Raw genomic sequence first — 18606 nt, 5'->3', positions numbered from 1 at the left:
ACCTGCGGTGCTGGGTAGGGTTGACGGATGGTGAAGTGGCCCACGGGTTCACCGAGTGTTCGCACGTGCGGGGCTCATCATCCGGGTGTTTGCGGGCTTGATTCAGACTTCGGGATAATTGTGGGAACAGTTGACGTGTGTGGCCCGACGGGGTTTTCACGTGTCGTGTGAGTTAGGTCCACCTTGCAAGGTTAAATCGGATCGATTCGCCGTGACTCGCGGATATGAGAGCCTTGGTCAATGCGTCGCATCGTAGTAAGGATTGAAAGGACAGAAAGAGAAAAGATGGATTTATGTGCATGTCTTGAAAAGATAATATGATTAACCATGTGTGCTCTAGAGAACTAGACAAACCTAGTTTCTAGCTATCAACACAATTGGAGCTAAAATATTGAAAGTAAGGATCAAGTATTAGTAGCTTTTCAGCAAAATAACTCCAGAGCCAAAGAGCTGTGCATGTCTAGATAATGGGCTAAGTATACCCATAGACGGGTAAGCCTTGCTGAGTATTAGAGTACTCAGGGTTTGGTTGTAACCCTTCTGAGCAGGCTATATTTCGGAAGACTTCGAGGAAATCGGTGCATCCTGGAGTGGTCAGCCTCTTCCTCCAGGTTGGACGGTCGAGTGGGTTCCGTCTTCTCCGTGAAGTGCAGGCAGGTGAGCCTCACATCAGTGGGCAAGATGTGAAGTTCATCTTTTGGTCATCGACGTTATTTATCGTACTGTATTTTGAAGCTTGTTTCAAACTAGTTGTACTTTCCGCTGCGTGTGAACTATGTTTAAGAAAGGTAACTCTGGCTTGTAAAACTTTATTGTAATTTAATTTGGAGACTTTTGTTTAACTCTGGTTGTAAGTTAAATTTGAAAACTGTTGTTGCTTGTAATCACCTGTGCTCGTCTTTTGGCGAGAGTTCCCGTGTAATCGATCCTGGTTATAGCAGGCAGTCTGGGTGTACTGGTGAAGTGCAGTAGCGGAGGTTTAAGTTAAAAGGTTAATTAGTGCACTTGATCGGTATTATTTGGACTGTGCTGTGACACTCTGTATCCAAAAGTCAGACTCTGCATCAATGGATCCATCTGGATTCCTTCCAAACCCTGTGTGCACTTGCAAGTATCGCCAGAAAGAGTGGGTGTTTTTCAGTACCCCGATTTGGTTCCTCACCTGTTGTTTGCTATAGATCAACCTCTTTCTAGCCAACAAGCCGTCAACAATAGCTTGGTACCCATCACCACTCATTTATGCACCATTATACGCTCCTGCCATACGTTGCGCTACGCACAGTTCTAACAAGCAAGCATTATTTGCATCAGACCATTGAGCTCGAAGGCTTTGGCTCACCGGGGGACCGCCGGAGCTCGCTAACTGAAACACCCCAGAAGAAAACAGAATAATCCTCTGGAGAATTACCACACGACAACACAAACATAAAACAGAGTACACGGAAGCAACTTAAATCGTTCAGATAGATTAACAAAAACTTAAACATTTCACAAACTGAACCACGCAAGAGAAATTGAAACAACAACGAAGTCTCCACATCCAAATATTTTATTATACAACATTTGTTCAGCATATACTATTAAGTGTGTGCACACGTGCTGCTACTCCCATCCCAAGCATACAACGTCCAAGCTCAAGCACCTGTGAGGGGGAAAATCAGTGTGTGAGGTTTATGAAAAAACCTCAGCAAGCAAACTGCTTTAACCAAGCTATTTAAATCGTAATTTGATTAAACATCAGATTAATAATTAGATAAAAAGAAGCATCATACTGCGACAATGAATAACTTCAGGTAGAGAAATATATATATATGAAAACTTCATATCAATACTACAATGCATATGCAAATGGTGCAATGCATATGCGAATGATGGAATGCATGCATGACTTCGCTTCTACCCACATCCCAAAGAGAAGGAGTGAGAGCTGCAACCACATTGCTCATCGACGTGCGTTGTTGTACCGATACTTACCGCACCGATTGGGCTACGTTTTCTTCAAATGCATATCAATGGGAAGAGTGAAAATGCACATATTGCAATATATGCACTTCATCTACTTCATAATTCAACAATAGTCCACAAGATATAACATTATATACTTCAAAGTAGAGCAATTAAAGCAAATAACTTCCAATTTCAGATTATATTGCTAGTGTGAGATTCTTAAAATTTAGTGGAGGCAATTCAAACAACAAAGCCAAAGCGTGTGGACCACATTGCCACATTTACTTGCCTTCACCGAAGATCGAGAACGTGAGCTAAGCATGATCCAAAGATGCATCACCTGTTCACAAATGTCTCCGCACCAAAACAATCACACTTCAAATTAAATACATCGAGAAAAGCATTCATACTTTCGAACCCAACGTCCTCACACAAAACACTCTAATCTAGACATAACAGCAGCACCACAGATTATTTCTTTTTGTATACTTAAATCCTGATTGACAAAAATTCTGATATTTTGCCACATGAAAGAAAAATTTCAGAACCTACAACTTTTTAGTTATCCAAAAGTAGAGGAAAAATCATAATCATTGGGTAAACTTGAGGTGAACCTTAATCTGACAATCTGACAGATCCTGCAGAATAGTCCTACTAAAATAGTCCTACTAAAACAATCCTAACTGAAGCACTAAAATTCGTATGAATATAAACTTTACCAATCTGGAAAGATTGTGAAATTATCTACAACTCTTTTAACTTCCAGAAAGTCCAATTCTGCTATTAAGGTTTCCTACACTTCATGTTAACAGACGCTGCTCAGAATTACGAGACTGAAAAACAGTCAGATTCCAACTTCGGTTTCTCCCTCATCTTAAATCCGATTGAGGTGTTCTTTGCGGACACAGAAAGATCTTGAAGTCTTCTCCAACTAATATAAAGGTTTAATATTTTTTGAGATCAATAAGAGCACGAAAAACTGCCATGAACAGAAACTCGCAGATTGACAGCGTGCTGAGAACAGCGACGAGGATAAACCCTTAACCCTAGTCCGAACGGCGACTAATACTGCTACTCCTATGAACTAAAAACCTCTAAAACCAGAGGGAAATCAAGTTCTACAGCAGGGGCATGTCTCACCTAGGGTTTCCCCTTGAAAAGATCAAAGGCGACGGCGATGACGATGACAACTACGGCGATTCCACTCCGTTCCCCCTTGTTCCTTGCATCCAACCTCGCTGCCCTACACCACACAAGGCGGCACCACCATGAACAGCGAGGAGAAGCCATGGAGATGGGGAAAACGGAAAGAGGAGAGGAAATCCTACCGGTTTTTGGAGGGAAACAACAACGACGGACGGCGGCGTCCCCTAATCTCCCTTCTCTTCTCTTCTCTCCCTCTCTATTCTTGATCTGGTCACGCCAACAAGGAGGGCGGCACAGGGAGGGCGTGGCTTAGGGTTTGGAGGTGGGGTCGGGTACTGTTCAGGTACTGTAGCACGCCACTGTTTGTGGTCCCGTATCGCGGGCCCGCCCGCCTAGTAACTTAAAAAAAACTATAACCATTTTATCCAAACTCCAAATGTGTCATGTAAATAGTCAAACGGAATGTACTCGACGAGATCTACGCAACCATAGTGTCCATTTTTCAATTCGAGCAATGGATAAAAAAGTTAATTTTGGCTATCAACTTTACGCTTTCAGAAAACGTATTTTGACCTTTGTTCACTTTGGGTGTTACACTAACACCTCCACATCTTCCTCCATTTGTTCTTCATAATTCTCGTCGAGAACGCCGGCGCCGGATGCTGACCCACGGCCGACATTCCTCGCTGCATGGGGGCGACGTCCCCGCTGGCTGCCTCCGACATTCCTCGCTGCATGGCGGGGGGGGGGGGGGGGGGGCGTGGTGGTGCGCTGCCGGCTCCCGGCACCGCGATCGTAGGGAACACCGCCACCGGCTCCTGCCGAGAAGGACCCAAAGTTGAGGTGTCGGGTGGAGGTTGGCATTGTCGGTGCGTGCAAGGGAGGCGGCACCATGGATGGATGGCCACGGGCAGGATTGAGGTCGACATCGGAGCTCTGTTGGAAGTTCTCGTACTCCCTAAGTCCCGGAAACCCCTCCGCCGCCGACGCTTGCGAGTTTAGGTCGAAGCCGCCCCGGCCGCAGGAAGTGCCGGCATGCTGCGTCTGGGATTGCCAAGCTTGGGTGCCCGCATAGTCATCTTCGTGGGCGAGCGGATCGAACCTGTCGTCCTCCATCTTCGCGGATCCTGCAAACAAGTGTGCACTCAGGCTAAGCTCATCCAATTGAGAAGTCACAGTGCAAAGCCAAGGTAAAAATGCCAAAGAAAAATAAAGGAAAAGACCAAGACAGCTAGCACCAAAAGATCATATGCAGAATGAAGATTGCAGCGTGCCAACATTTAAGCAGCCAGCTTCATCAGGAAGAAGCCACTGGTACAGAGATTGTAACACATCAGCAGTCAACTTCACTACTTTACTGAAAAAAGCTAGCCCCATTCGCACATTCAAAGTTTCAAACAAAGATCATGCCCTCTTGGCTAAAATGATGACAGACGTAATCAATTAACATAATCAAAGAATAAGATGTACTACTAGTCTAAAATGATGACAGACATGGGCTAAGCATTCCATACTGCCTATATATGTTCTCGTTGAAACTTGAAAACATAGAATTTGTTGCATGACAAACCTCCACCAGCACCATGGTGCTGTTTTACCATGTGGTTGAAGGCACACAGCTTGATATATCTCTATAAATTAAAACAGAACAGAGGTGCAATAATACTGAAGTTTTTTAATTATTAACCATATTCATGCAGCCCTTCTCAGCTTCGCTTGAGACGATTAAAAGTGCAGGCTGAATACATTACATAATAGTGACGATCACAAAATATAGTTTGTTTTCCACTTATTTAAGTGGTTCTAGTGTTAATAGAAGTTTGAGGACGCATAAAACCTACTCTAAGCTTGATCTGACTATTTTTTTAAGAAAAAAAATATGAAGCTTGAGGGTGGTCCTGGGAGTGAAATCTAAATGATTGACCTTCCAAATAGACTGAATTACTAATGGTAACAGTATAAGCAGAGAGAAGAATCCACTTACTGTTCGGTTTGTGAAGCTTCCAAACGATTCACCTTCCTGGCGCGGATTGCAGGCGGCGGCGACGGGTTTGGAGGCTGCGGCCGGCATCGGGGATGCGGTCGCCGACGGCGGGTTTGGGGGAGCCGCCGGCGGGTTTGGGGCGGCGGGGTTGGGGGCGGCGGCGCCGGCGGCGGTCAAGCCATGGAGGGTTGGGGGCGGCGGCGCGGATTGCGGGCGGCGGCGACGGGTTTGGGGGCTGCAGCGGGTGTCGTGAATGCAGTCGCCGGCGGCGGGGTTGGGGGCGGCGGTCAAGCCATGAAGGGCACGCCAGGAAGCGGCCGCGGACGGGTTGGGGGGGGGGGGGGGGGATCGGGTGTGTGCGCAAGAGATCTGAAAGGGAGAGAGAGGGGTAGGGACTTCATCTTTTTTTATGTGGACCCTACCAAAACTAACACAAAAACAATTGTTAGAGCTACTAGTTTTTTTAGTTGCATCTAACACAAATTAACACATCTATTTGGGTATTTAGGTATTAATTTGTTCTGATCTAACACAATCTAACACTAACATATGGTATCCAAAGAGGGCCACTATAAATAATCACTCAGTTCATTTGGTTATGACTGGTAGTTGGTGCTGATTTGTTATGAAAAAAAAATACTGCTGATTGGTTGGTGATTGGTGGCTGTTGATTGGTGCTAATTTGGTGTAAGAGAAAAATAACGCCGGTTGATTGTCCCTGCTCCGCCTCCCCCCCGACGCAGCCCGCAACCGCAAGCAAAATCGCGTCGGCATCTCGCTCTCGCAAGGGGTGAGGGGGAAGGAGGCTCCAACCCTAACCCTTACCCTCTCCCGTCGCCATGGCAGCCGGCGGAGAGCCCTCCCTGTCGCCGCCGCCGCCGAGGACCTCACCTGCCAAGCACTCTCGCTCGCCCGACGACGCCCAGCCCGATGCCTCCCCGAAGCGCCGCAAGCGCCACCATCACCGACGCCACCACCGTCACACCGGCTCTCCGGTAGCCGTGGCTGCCGATGACGAAGTAGAGGAGGGGGAGATACTCGACGATGCCGCCGCCGCCGCCGCCGCTATGGACGTCGACGCTGATTCCGCCGCCCCACAGGCTTCCCTTGTTCCGGTACACCTCTTTGGTTTGGCCTTTAACTAGCGCTGCAAGCTCTCTTGTGTAGTATTCTCTAGTCACCAGGCTTGCCCATCTACGCGCTGACCATGTCATCTCTGTTGCTCTCGAGGGCAACACATCCATCTAGTGCATATTTCTACAAAAAATCTTTCCCTTTTGCATTCTTATCTTGGTGCATATTTCCACCTAGTATAAGATAAGAAATCGAATTATATCTCTCTAGTTCTAGCACAGCATTCTAATCGGGTAATTAGAGGTGCAGGTCTTATTCAATTTTTGCAGCATAGTTAGTACTGCTTGGGTATCCTTTTTGCTGTTTCTCCATGCTGGTTAGCCTACTTACTGTTTGATGTCATGCAATTACAGGAGCACCTTAACAATGGTGCTGATACAGACTCAAATGCAGATGCAACCAAGCTGCAAGCATCTGCTCTGCCTACCCTTCCATCCTTAAAAGACAGAAGGAAATCACTTAACATTGCCCCTGAGTCTGAAAGCGGAGGTATCCTTTCAAGTGATGCTGAGGACACCAAAGGGTATGAACAAAGCCAAAGCCTTTCAAAATCTCCAAAATCTAGAAAGGAGAAGGACAGGAGGCGCAGAGATGACCGTCACTCTTCGTCTTCTAAAGATAATCATTCCAAAAATCACTCTAGAACATCTCCTCACCCTAGGCATCACAGCGAAGCTCACTCAAGGGATCACTCAAGGTCTAGAGAGAAAAGTGATGGTGCTAATGGTTCTCGTGCAAGTCTTAGGGATGGCTCTGATCATGACAGCAATGATCGGAATCGGAAATCTGGCAGACATACTATTAGCAGACAGGAGAATGAAAGGGAAAGGAGCAGTATCCATCTTGTTCATGATAGACCTGGTGACAGACATGGTAGCCGGGAAAGGTATAGGGATGTTAGGATAGATAGAGACAAAGTTGATTCACTTGAAGCCACCCGTAGGCCCAGAGACAGAAGCAGGAGTCGTAGTAGATTGGATCTAAGGGAATGTGCTCAGGTTCGAGACCAAAGCCGAGAAAGGGAAAGACGGAGTGGTAGTTCAAGGCATAAAGAACATGAGACGAAGAGGGATACAAGTAAAGATCGGCATAGAGAATCTGACAGGGTTGATAGTGTACGTGAAAGGGAGAGAGTGAGAGATGATAGGGACAGGGAATGGCATATGGTTAAGGGAAGTGAATCTCGTAGAGCCATAGAAGGATGGGACAACGTTAGCGATATTGAGAGGCACGGGGATTCAACGCGCTCAAGATACGGCACATCTGAAGGTTACAAAGAGAGGGCTAGATCCAGGGAGAAAGATAGAGATGTTGACCACAAAAGTTGGAGGTCTGAAGAAATGAAGAAAAACTCTTTCAACAAGTAAGGCAGTTTTCACATGATTAGCTGATAACTAATTTGACTAAGCTTCTTTTCTTTCTATATGTTGTTTTAATCTTCTGGATATTTATAGTTACTTCTTTTGTCTCAATATTAGTGAGGACGATGAAGAGGAGTACCAAGAGAAAATTGAACAGCAGTTAGCTATGCAGGAAGAAGATGACCCTGAAAAAATTAAGGAGGAAGCAAGGAGGAGGAAAGAAGCCATTATGGCGAAGTACAGGCAGCAACAATTTCAGAAGCAGCATATGGAATCCAAACTAAGTAGCAATAATGAAGGTAACTTGATTAGATAATGTTGGGTTCACCTTACTGTGCTATGTACAGATCAATTAGTTCCAACTGAAAGATATACTCTTGCTTGTACAGAAGTAAGAGCAATGGATGGAGATGAAACTACGCATCTGAAAGATGATAATGATAGCAGCTCTACAGGCAATTACGAAGCTGAAAATAAGCATGATTCAGAGGTTTTTACTGGCAAAGCAGACTTCACTGTGGGGAAGTCTCCTGCTCCCAATGATACTTTAGTTAGCACAGGCGCATTCAGTGATGAGAGGATGATAGGTGTTTCAGGTCTTGGAGAGGGTTCTCCCAAGGTAGTTGTTTTCTGCTAACCTGTTTGATAAACATATGAAACCATATCATCCTGAAAACTTATACTACATGTTCCAGAGCGAGAGATCAGCAGACATATTTTGTGATGACATTTTTGGAGAATCACCTGCAGGCATTAGAAAATCGGTATGATTCCTATCCCTTCTGCTAATTATCAAAGTACTCTGATCAATAGCTCACGGAAGTGCAACTTGATGCACATGCTAGTCTTTCTGGGCATGTATTATTTGCATGACAAGATAAACTGGTTAATTTTCAAAGGAACACTGTTGCCTATTTGTTTTTCCCAAATATTGGATACAAATGGTTTCCATGATCTCAAAATTACTTTATTGGACAGGGCAAGGATGATGGTTTGCATATTGAGAGAAATGCTCTTCATGACAACTGGGACGATGCAGATGGGTACTACAGTAAGTTATGCTATCTTATGGTCATTTCCTTCCTGTTTTTGTTTTGTCTGCGATCAAACTTTGCTCATGTGTGTCCATTCATTCATTCTCTTGTTTCTGCGACTCTGCAGCTTACCGGTTTGGGGAATTGCTGGATGGCTGTTATGAAATCACAGCAGCACATGGGAAGGGTGTGTTCTCAACAGTTGTGCGGGCAAAAGATCTTAAAGCTGGTAAAGATGACCCTGAAGAAGTTGCTATCAAAATTATTCGCAACAATGATACAATGTAAGTTAAGCTCGCCAGAGATTTTCCAGCAATATTTCTAGTATTGAAAATAAATAGGAGTATTTAATTTAATATTTGATTATACAGGTACAAGGCTGGTAGGCAAGAGGTTTCAATATTGGAAAAACTTGCAAGTGCGGATCGCGAGGACAAACGCCACTGTGTGCGGTTTATTTCTAGTTTCATGTACCGGAACCATCTTTGCTTAGTTTTTGAATCTCTCAATATGAATCTTCGTGAGGTATTAAAGAAATTTGGTCGTAATATCGGGCTTAAACTAACTGCGGTGAGGGCATATTCAAAGCAGCTCTTCATTGCCTTGAAGCACCTGAAGAACTGCAAAGTTTTGCACTGCGATATAAAGCCGGACAATATTCTGGTATGCCATTATACAACATTTTTGTAGCTATTGTATTATCATCAGTTGTCTTCCTTTAATGGGAACTTGATACATTGACTCAAGTTTTATCGCTATGCTACCATTTCATCCTTCCAAGCACCCAAGCGCATCATAACTATAAATGCTATATATTAAACACCTAAACACCCTTTCTAACTGTTTCTGTTAATTTGTATTTTAGGTGAATGAGGCTAAGAATGTGCTCAAGCTTTGTGATTTTGGTAATGCTATGCTTGCTGGCATGAATGAGGTTACGCCTTACCTTGTCAGTCGTTTCTATCGGGCACCTGAGATCAGTGAGTTCTTTCGTCAACTTAACCTTATTTCAGAATGTTCATTAGATGCTTTTTTTTCTACTCGTGTTGTCTGTATACATGTTCTACGTCCAAATGCATTATACCTAACATGTTCTTTTCTTGCAGTTCTTGGGTTACCCTATGACCATCCATTAGACATGTGGTCAGTTGGCTGCTGTCTATATGAGCTTTACACTGGGAAAGTCTTGTTCCCAGGTCCATCAAACAATGCCATGCTTCGCCTTCATATGGAATTAAAGGGCCCATTCCCTAAGAAGATGCTTCGAAAAGTTAGTTTTACTTGCTTGCATAGTTATTAACCTGAACGAATGGAATGTTCTTTCTTTTGTGATGGTACACGTACACCTACAAGCTGCATACTTATACAACAACAACAACAACATAGCCTTTTTTCCCAAGCAAGTTGGGGTAGGCTAGAGATGAAACCCGAAAGAAATAAGTTCAAAGTTCAGGCACATTGATAGCTAGTCTCCAAGCGCTCCTATCCAAAGCTATCTCTTTAGAGATATTCCAATCCTTAAGGTCTCTCTTAACCGACTCATCCCACGTCAGTTTAGGTCTACCTCTACCCCTCTTTACATTATCGACCCGCTCAAGAACCCCATTACGCACCGGCGCCTCAGGAGGCCTTCGTTGGACATGTCCAAACCATCTCAGCCGATGCTGGATAAGTTTCTCCTCAATTGGTGCCACCCCGACCCTATCCCGAATAACTTCGTTCCGGGATACTTATGGCATTCAAAAAAAAAAAATCCATGCTTCTGTTGAATTGTTGACTGAAGATACAAATACTTCATTAATAATGCACCTACAAGCTGCATATGAATGTATGACCTTCAACAAAATTTCCATGCTTCTCTCGAATTCTTGAGTAAAGATACAAATACTACTAATTTAGTGCACATTATAAACGCTGCTCTAAATGAATGTTTATAACTTCCTATTGTGCAGGGTGCCTTTACAATGCAACACTTTGACCAGGATCTTAATTTTCATGCTACTGAGGAGGATCCTGTGACAAAAACGGTGTGTCCGCAGAACCATAACCTTTTTGCCATGTTTGTTTTGGATTATTTGAATTCTTTATTTATTACTATATTACTATACTTATGTTTGCAGGCTGTGAGAAGGTTAATTTTGAACATTAAACCAAAGGACATTGGTTCTTTGATTTCGAACTTTCCTGGCGAGGATCCAAAAATGCTGTCCAGTTTTAAAGATCTCCTTGATAAAATATTTATCTTAGATCCAGAAAAGAGGATGACCGTATCACAAGCACTTAGCCATCCTTTTATCACTGGCAAGTGAAATAAGATGCTGATTGCTCTTGACATTGAACTTAGCATCTACCTTGTAAAATACAATTTGGGTTCCTCTTGTCTAATCATCGACGTTTCTGTCTTGTGTCCTGTGAGCTATGAGACCAAGTACATGGATGAAGCACGCAACTATGGAAGAGATGGCTATCTGCAGACCTTGCTGCATGCACTTATCATTTGGATATGTTCTGTTGCTTGTAAGACAACTAGCCAGTTGGCATTCCATTTCCTGTATTATACTCTTTACTATGGATTTAAAAGATTTACATGAAAGTCTGCTTCATTTAACTATTCTGCTGACTTGTGGATCGTTGACAAGCAAGGTCATATATGTAAAACTTTGCTTAACGTGTAAGCAAATCTTTGTACATGCTTGGAACACTTTCTATTTGTGTGCCGGCATATACTCAGCTGATGTCTAAGATTGCATTGTGGGTGTGCTTAGCCTCGAGCCTTTACTTATTTGGGGTGTAATGCATCAGATTTTCGTATTGCTTGAAAAGTTGTTTATTTCACTCACAGGCCTTGTACTATTAATTTGTTTCTACATCTAATTGTGTTTGGATTTATAAGATTCTAATTTGTTCTTTCATTCAGGATTCTGCCAGGGCCTCTGCTGTGTGCACATTTTATATGCTTAAGGGCCAACATAAGAAGGTACCCTGGTTAATATCTGGGTAACTTAATGTGTTTGAACCCATACATTGTTATCTGGGTAACTTAATGTGTTTGAACCCATACATTGTTTTCTCTGTTGTAGGTTGAGAGAATGACATCTATATTTCATTAATGTTGGATTTTATCTTTCATGTCGTAGTCATTTGGTCTCTTCATTAATATGTACAATCTTAGTCTATGCTTGATGTTTTGGATGGTGATTGCCAAATTTAGATACCATAGTTTTTTTGTCCTTTCTTCCCACATTTAGCAGCTTTATGGCCACCCACAACTTGTAGATGAGTAAGTGATGTATGGAAAGTATATATATGTGATTTACTGTTGTGTCTACCTTTTGTTTGCACCATTAAAGTGGAGTGATTCTTTTTAAATTTGTTTGCTCTAATAAATTAGTAATAACAAAGCATGGTCATTTTTTCCTATTTACCCTCATATGGAATTTCAATTGAAAATTGGTTTTGCTTTTATGTTATTTGAGGTCCTCGGATGGAGATAGCTGGACCCACTACTCACTTGACATGGTAAATCCTTTCAACTCTGGATGTCTTCTGTTTTATTCATAAAGAGTTCTCACCTATATTTGATAAATGTCTTTGTACATCATGACTGATTTTTAAAAAAAAAAATTGGCGACCTTTATTATTTATGACGTGTGTTTCTAGTATTTAGAGTGTTACAGTTAGTTATTTTTTGTTAGTCATTTTAGGTTTGTTTACTAAAATTTGTGTATATGTGTCTGCTATCCCCCCACCCCCCGAGAGAATGTGTGTGTAACCCTTCTCTTTGTACTATATTTAGAACCATGGACATCTCATTTGTATCCAAGCTAACAAACGTGAGTTGAGAGTTTTATTTTCCATACGTTAATAAAGAAACACTGGTGGTATTAGCTTGTTTTGTTATCTGGAGGCTGAAAGTTTACCGTGTAATTTGTATTCAAGTTCTATTCCATTTTATTCTTCAGAATCCTATTTTCCTTGTTGGTCAGTTTGAACCTAGTGGTTCATAAGTGGGCATGTGAATGAGAGTAGTTTCTCATGTTAGATCCCTGTAAATACTTTCTTGTGTTGGATGAAGTAGTTGTGTTTAAGTTAATTTTCTATCTGTAGTACGTTCTGGGTAAATTTAAAGAACCAGGCATGAAAGTGCCTTAGAAATTTCAGCCCATTGACCCACCCCAATGTACTGGTCACCTTCGTTAATCTTTGGCCCAATAGGCCATTGCACCATTTTTTTTTTTTTTGCATTAAGTTGGACCCAGTTCAATCTGATATGGCACATTAACTGATTTTGTTCAGTCCCTAGTGGCCAAGTCCCATGCATTTGGTGCTTGCATTTTTCCCCCCTATTTGGATCATTCTGCAACAACTGATTGTATGCTAAGGACTAAGGTCAGTCTCAGTGGGAAGTGTCATCGGACATTTGCCAAGAGATGCACATCAGTTTGACACTAGAATGACATAGTCACTCTCAGTGCACAGTGTGCACAGTGTCATGGCATAATTTCATAGACAACTTACAACATTAAATAGTGCAGTGGTTGTGTGATCAAATATGCCATCGCCATGACTTAACGAAGACCGTTCTCAGTGGGGAGTGTCATCCCCGTGTCATGACTTGACAACCATGCTATGAGAGGGTCATGGTGATGACCGGGATCATCTCTCTCTCCTCTTAACTCTGTTGCCAAATCAGCAATTGTGATGATGTGTCATAATCTTTAATACCTACACTCTTATGACACTAGCATTGAGACTGGCCTAAGGTACTGTTCAACTGGCAGCAGTGTTGTCCCGATATAATAGGGCACCTTTAAGAAACCGTAAGAAATTGGCAAAGCTATGTAATAACATTTGGGGTTATACACAACATAATCTCTTACAGGGTGTTGATGAATGGAAAATGAATTATGCTGTTTCGCTTGTATGTTGTTTCAGACATCCAGTTATGGTAGACTTCACAAGTTTCAAATGTAACTTGTAACATGCTATGCACACCCCGGGCCACCCGGGCCATGGCCCGGGGTTCGGCCCAAATTTTTTTCATTTTGTAGTAGCTTCTACCTCTGGACTTGGATCAATTGCTGAAGAAGGACTTGGATCAATTGCTGAAGAAGAATAAATATATTACTTCGCGATGACGCTTTTTGTATGTTATCTATCTTTCCGTTTATATTTTCATGTATCTTTTGAACTGTGAGTTTGTGGACGTCTATACTTAAAACTCGGCCCGGGGTTCGACTCAATCCTGGTTCCGCCACTGGTACTGATGACGACCGACCTCCCTTGATAAAGGTTATTGCTTGGCCCTATTTGTTTGAAACTTTTGGGGGTTTTGGACTACTAGCTTTTGGGATGTCCAAAAGCCAGATGCCCCCAAAAGCTAGAAGCTGAAAAGCTCATGACAGGATGCTTCTTGCTTTTGGCTTTTGAGGCCATTTGACTTTTGGAGATTCTGAAAGCTAATGGTTCAAAAGTGCCGAGAAGCTCAAACAAACAGGACATTAAGAAAGAATCATAATGGTAGGTGGGTTGTGATTATTACCATGTCATTGGATAATTGATTTGTTAATAATTTAGCTCACCTTTTTTTTCTTTTGTAAGAGTCGACCTTTACAAAACTGTACAGAGTGCAGGGGTTGTCTAACCTCTGTACTCTCTCCTTTTTTCTATCTTAAATGAAATGACGCGCAGTCCTCATGCGCCGTTCGAGAAAAAATAATAATTTAGCTCACCTTTTTTCTGAAAGCCATTGCAAAGTCGACCAATTCCTCTTCTAGCTGTATTTTTGGATGATTTGACTTGTATTTAGTACTCATTGATTGATATTTTGTATTTTTCATCTACAGAAGTTCTGTTCCTCATAAAGTGGGTATGACTTCAATGGTAAACAAAATAGAAAAAAAATATTGGTGATGTGCCCTACTTGCATATTGGTAAGACTCCTTGTTATGTACTCTCCTTGTTTCAAATTGTAAGTCATTTTGGCTTTTTAAGATGCATATCATTTGATATGCACCTAGCTACATTGGGAAAACTATGCATTAGAAAAGGTAACCGACTTCTAATTTGAAATGGAGGGAAACAGAGGGAGTATAATTGGATAAGGAAAACATTAGTAACAGACCAACAGCCTTGCGCATGTACTGTAAAGTAATCTGCCTTGCTGTCAGCCTTTGTTTGCTTCTTGCATTTTGTTCCTTCTATCTGTATTACTTTTTATCGTTTTGGTGGCTTTTCTCCTGTAACTATGGGAAAGGCATTGGGATGTGAACGTTTTATCTGAGTTGATTTCGTTATTTTGTTCATGAATTTATGTGCATGCCATTAGTTTAGGACGTGTCAGGTTAATACGTAAGATTAAGGGATACAAAGGCCATGTGATCATGTCTAACTTGTGAATAAATATGGGCCACAACTTCGGCTTCCCGAACAAAATCTTGCGGCAGTTCTTATATATATATGATGATGTGTGGGAAAGTTTTTCATGACTTAGTGGTAGGAAGCAAACGTCTGCCAAGCATGTGCTCCCTCGGGGGACAAGAAGGCACACCCGGCCGATTGAAGTTCTACCCTTGATAATTCATGCTGTTTAGTAATGGAAAAGTTCACAAGCTGACACATGGTGAAATTTTCGTGAGTACAGCTATCGATCAGTTATTTACTCAGCAGGAGAATACTTCGCTGTAATGTGCATAATATAATTTTTTAAGTCAGTTGGGAATTTTGCCCGTTTATTTAAAAGATACTGTAATGCCTGTACTCACAAGGGGGCAGCACGACCACTTGTTATTTTCTTGCTGAATAGATATTAGCAGCATGAACATATAATATGAAAGGTATTTTTTTAAAAAAAAGTTTGAACCGAATTACGATAGGTGTTGACGTACCTGATAGTCTGGTACTATGCAATGCGGTTTCTGGAATAAAGGACCTTGCTAAACCATTGAAAACCAGCCATTTTACTTGCTTAATAATCTGTTGTGCATGTATCAACGTGAAGGGAGTAAACCAGTATAGTGTGTGTAAGAGTGATAACGGATTATTGTTTTAGTGGTCTCTTCACAGTCCAACTTGCTTTTATATATTTTTGACTTAAAATTGTATAAGATTAAAGTTAGACCCCCTTTAGTACATGGCTGCATTGGCGGTATGTGGGTCTTAAAAAGACTCAAGTATCTCGACCCTTGAGGTTAGTGTGGAACTGGCATGATCCATGAGACTTAGGAGGTCATTTGCCTTTGTGGGTAGATCCCAACTTAAGCTTAGTGAAAAGAGGCAGAATTTTAGTGGATTTGTTAAACTAGATATATCGTTGTGCTAGTTCTCTTTCCTGCTCGTATTCGTAGCTTGATACAGTTAGCTATAGGCTGTAAAACTTTATTTCATGGGTGTGAACGCACTATATGAACGTTGCGTGCATGCACCGGCGACAGCCAGAATCCAATAACGGTCGGATAGGGAGGAAAAGTCGGAAATGATTGGCGAAAGGAAATGATTGGTGAAAGGCTCCATTATTTTTACTTTCACATTTTATTTATCGGAAACAAAATGATAGGATATTAGACTAGTTTCAATGCATAGTTTCATGGCATTGTTACTTAGAGCAAAAACTAGGTAATCGAGCCGGATGAGTTTCATGGAGATGAAACTCTTCTCACATCCTATGAAACTCTTTTTTCTCTATCCTCATAAATATCTTGCCACATCAACAAAATTAAATACACATGAAACTCCATTGAGACTAGTCTTATCGAAAATGAAAATGAAAATGGCAGTGGTATTGCAGTAATTTCAAAATCAAAAGTGAAAATATACGATGGAGATTAATCATCTATCAAAATAATAAATATGGCACAACACTAATCATATAACTTGACATTTTTTTAAAGGAAAAACTCTGCTTTATATTGAAAGCAATAAAGGATACACTGCAAAGTCAACCTAAAACCTGGACGCGTTGCAGGTGGCAAGGACGGAGGGGGCCCTGTTGGTCGACTGCTCTCTCGCACCCCCTCCTGTTATCCCGAACAGACACGTCCCTTGGACGGTTACTCTTTGTAACTTGTATATATAGACTCAATGATCAATGGAAAAGACACTTGGTTGATTATCATTCATTCTATTCCATACGCGAATCTCGTTTTGATTTCACACGTTATCGGCACTTGCTTTGCCCACTTAGAAAGGCAAAATCGAGAAGACGACGCAAAATGGATTCACGGAGGCGGGCACGCTTAAAAAGCCCGCCTCGGTTAATTGATTAACCGAGGCTATAAGAACCGTCTAGGAAAATATTGGGGCCCAAACAGAGCTAGAAGGCCTGTTAACAGACTTAATTAAGGGTTTCTCTATCATTCCCCTCTCTTTCTCTCCCTTCTATCTCCCAACGTGAGCGGCGGGCAGCGCCCCTCACCTATCTCTTGGTGTGAGCGGCGGCGGCCGCGCCCCTCCCGTTCCTTGCGGCGTCAGGGGCCGGTGAGCAGCGACGGCGTGTGAGCAGGGCTGGCCGCGCGAGCGGCGGCGGCCCCTCCCCTTGCTTGCGGTGTTGGGGCCAGCGATCATGGCGCCCTCTCTCTCCCTCCGGCTTGGCGCGCTGTCTCTCCGTCCAGCGGCGGCAGCGCTGCCCCGAGCTGGCCCGTTGCACTCCCTCCTCCTCCACGGGCTTGATCCGGTGCCGTGGACATCGGATCGGGCGAGCAGGGGCCGGACATAGCCTCCCTTGGCGGCGCTCCAACTCCTCCATGACGGCGGGCGGCGATGGGCCGCCGGTGCGGCAGCAGAACCCGTCGATGGGCTTGGCAGGCCCATGATGGGCTCGGCGCGCTCATCGACGTGCTTCTTTTTTTTGTTATTTGATTAACTAAGGCAGGAAGGAAGACCGCCTCAGTTAAGGCCATGATTTGCTCCAAGGCGATTTCAAAAACCGACTCAGTGAATGTTTTTTACCTGCCTCTGTAAAGATTTATGTAGTAGTGTCATTTATGTAGTAGTGGCACGTGACACTCCACGCGCCACGTGTGTCTACGCTGGGCGGCCGAGGCCTTGCAGGGGAGCTGCTCCGACCGCGGGTGACCCCTCGGCCACCTTTGCATGACTACACTGCAGCCCCACTTGGGAGCTTCCTCCGAGCACTGGTGAACCCTCCGTCGCCGCCACTCCAGTTCGGTGCGAGCGGGTGCCGCGAAGCGAGGGAAGAAGATGGGCGGTGGAAGGAAAGAGGGTGAATCGACACGCGCGAAACAAATTGGCTAAGCCTGGCCATATGGAAATGGCCGCTCATCCGCTTCACAATCGCGGACAGGCTAAAGACGTTAGCAGCCATCCAAACACGCGTCAGCTGGCTACAGAGAGCATGGTGGGGAGTTAGCCACCCAACCAAACGCACTCATGTAGAAATGGCCATGGCCTGCAACTGGCTACACGAGTCTGCAGCGTGAGGCGGGCCTCGCCTGCCTTTGTGCGGCCAAGTAGGAGTGTGGTTTTCCCACATGTGCCGGCCGGGGCCGGCAACTTCCTGTCCACTCGTTTGCTGCAGAAGTTGGTCCCACCACTTTTGCTGGTGGAGTTAGCATGTGTTTGGTTTGGAGATGGGTTGGGTCCATCCTTATTTTTCTGGGTTGGGTTCAACCTACCTAGTGTTTGGTTAAAGGGTTGGGTTGGTTCCAGTTTTCTGTTTGGTTTGAAGTCTAGATATGTGGGTTGGGATAACTGTGTGTAACACCGTTAGACAACTTTTTGTGAGACCCACCTGTCAGTCTCTCTACTCGCCTTCTTCCTTTCCCTTCCCCTTCTTCCTCTGCCTCTTGTCGCCTCACCCCGCCCCGCTCGGCCGCCCTTCCCGCAACCCGCCGCCAGCCCCGCTCCTCCACCTCACCTCACCCCGCTCCGCCCGCTGGCGTGCCTCTGCCCGCCCCCTAGCACCGGTGGCTCCGCCCGCCCCCCACGCCGGCGAGCTCCTCCGCCCGCCCCCCAGCGCCGATGGCTCCGCCCGCCCGCCCGC

At 43.8% G+C, this 18606-nt stretch overlaps 2 protein-coding genes across 11 annotated transcripts; one reads left to right on the top strand and one right to left on the bottom strand.

The window, feature by feature from the left end:
* Positions 1-4226: 4226 nt before the first annotated feature.
* LOC120668092 (lysine-rich arabinogalactan protein 19-like) lies at positions 4227-5918 on the bottom strand. The gene is made up of 4 exons (XM_039948037.1): positions 5903-5918; positions 5500-5504; positions 5078-5446; positions 4227-4404 (listed from the first exon to the last, which is right to left on the bottom strand). Exons 1-4 carry the CDS (start codon positions 5916-5918, stop codon positions 4339-4341), a joined length of 456 nt encoding a protein of 151 aa, XP_039803971.1. The 3' UTR covers positions 4227-4338.
* LOC120667171 (serine/threonine-protein kinase prpf4B-like) lies at positions 5818-16723 on the top strand. 10 transcript variants are annotated; one of them, XM_039947228.1, is made up of 17 exons: positions 5818-6192; positions 6565-7574; positions 7690-7871; positions 7962-8191; positions 8268-8336; positions 8551-8623; positions 8734-8890; positions 8978-9269; positions 9472-9586; positions 9713-9876; positions 10559-10633; positions 10727-11123; positions 11524-11583; positions 12083-12125; positions 13658-13752; positions 14453-14539; positions 16570-16723. In XM_039947228.1, the coding sequence occupies exons 1-12, from the start codon at positions 5917-5919 to the stop codon at positions 10913-10915; spliced, it is 2832 nt and encodes a 943-aa protein (XP_039803162.1). In that variant the 5' UTR covers positions 5818-5916; the 3' UTR covers positions 10916-11123; positions 11524-11583; positions 12083-12125; positions 13658-13752; positions 14453-14539; positions 16570-16723. The 10 variants fall into 10 exon arrangements, with proteins under 10 accessions (XP_039803162.1, XP_039803166.1, XP_039803160.1 ...); XM_039947232.1 differs by lacking the exon at positions 13658-13752; XM_039947226.1 differs by having other exon boundaries at positions 12083-13752.
* Positions 16724-18606: the final 1883 nt, after the last annotated feature.

This window comes from Panicum virgatum, chromosome 3N (genome assembly GCF_016808335.1).
Source record: "Panicum virgatum strain AP13 chromosome 3N, P.virgatum_v5, whole genome shotgun sequence".
Classification (NCBI taxonomy): domain Eukaryota; kingdom Viridiplantae; phylum Streptophyta; class Magnoliopsida; order Poales; family Poaceae; genus Panicum; species Panicum virgatum.
Note: the sequence above shows the minus strand (reverse complement) of the source record. Positions and strands in the feature narration are given on the sequence as shown.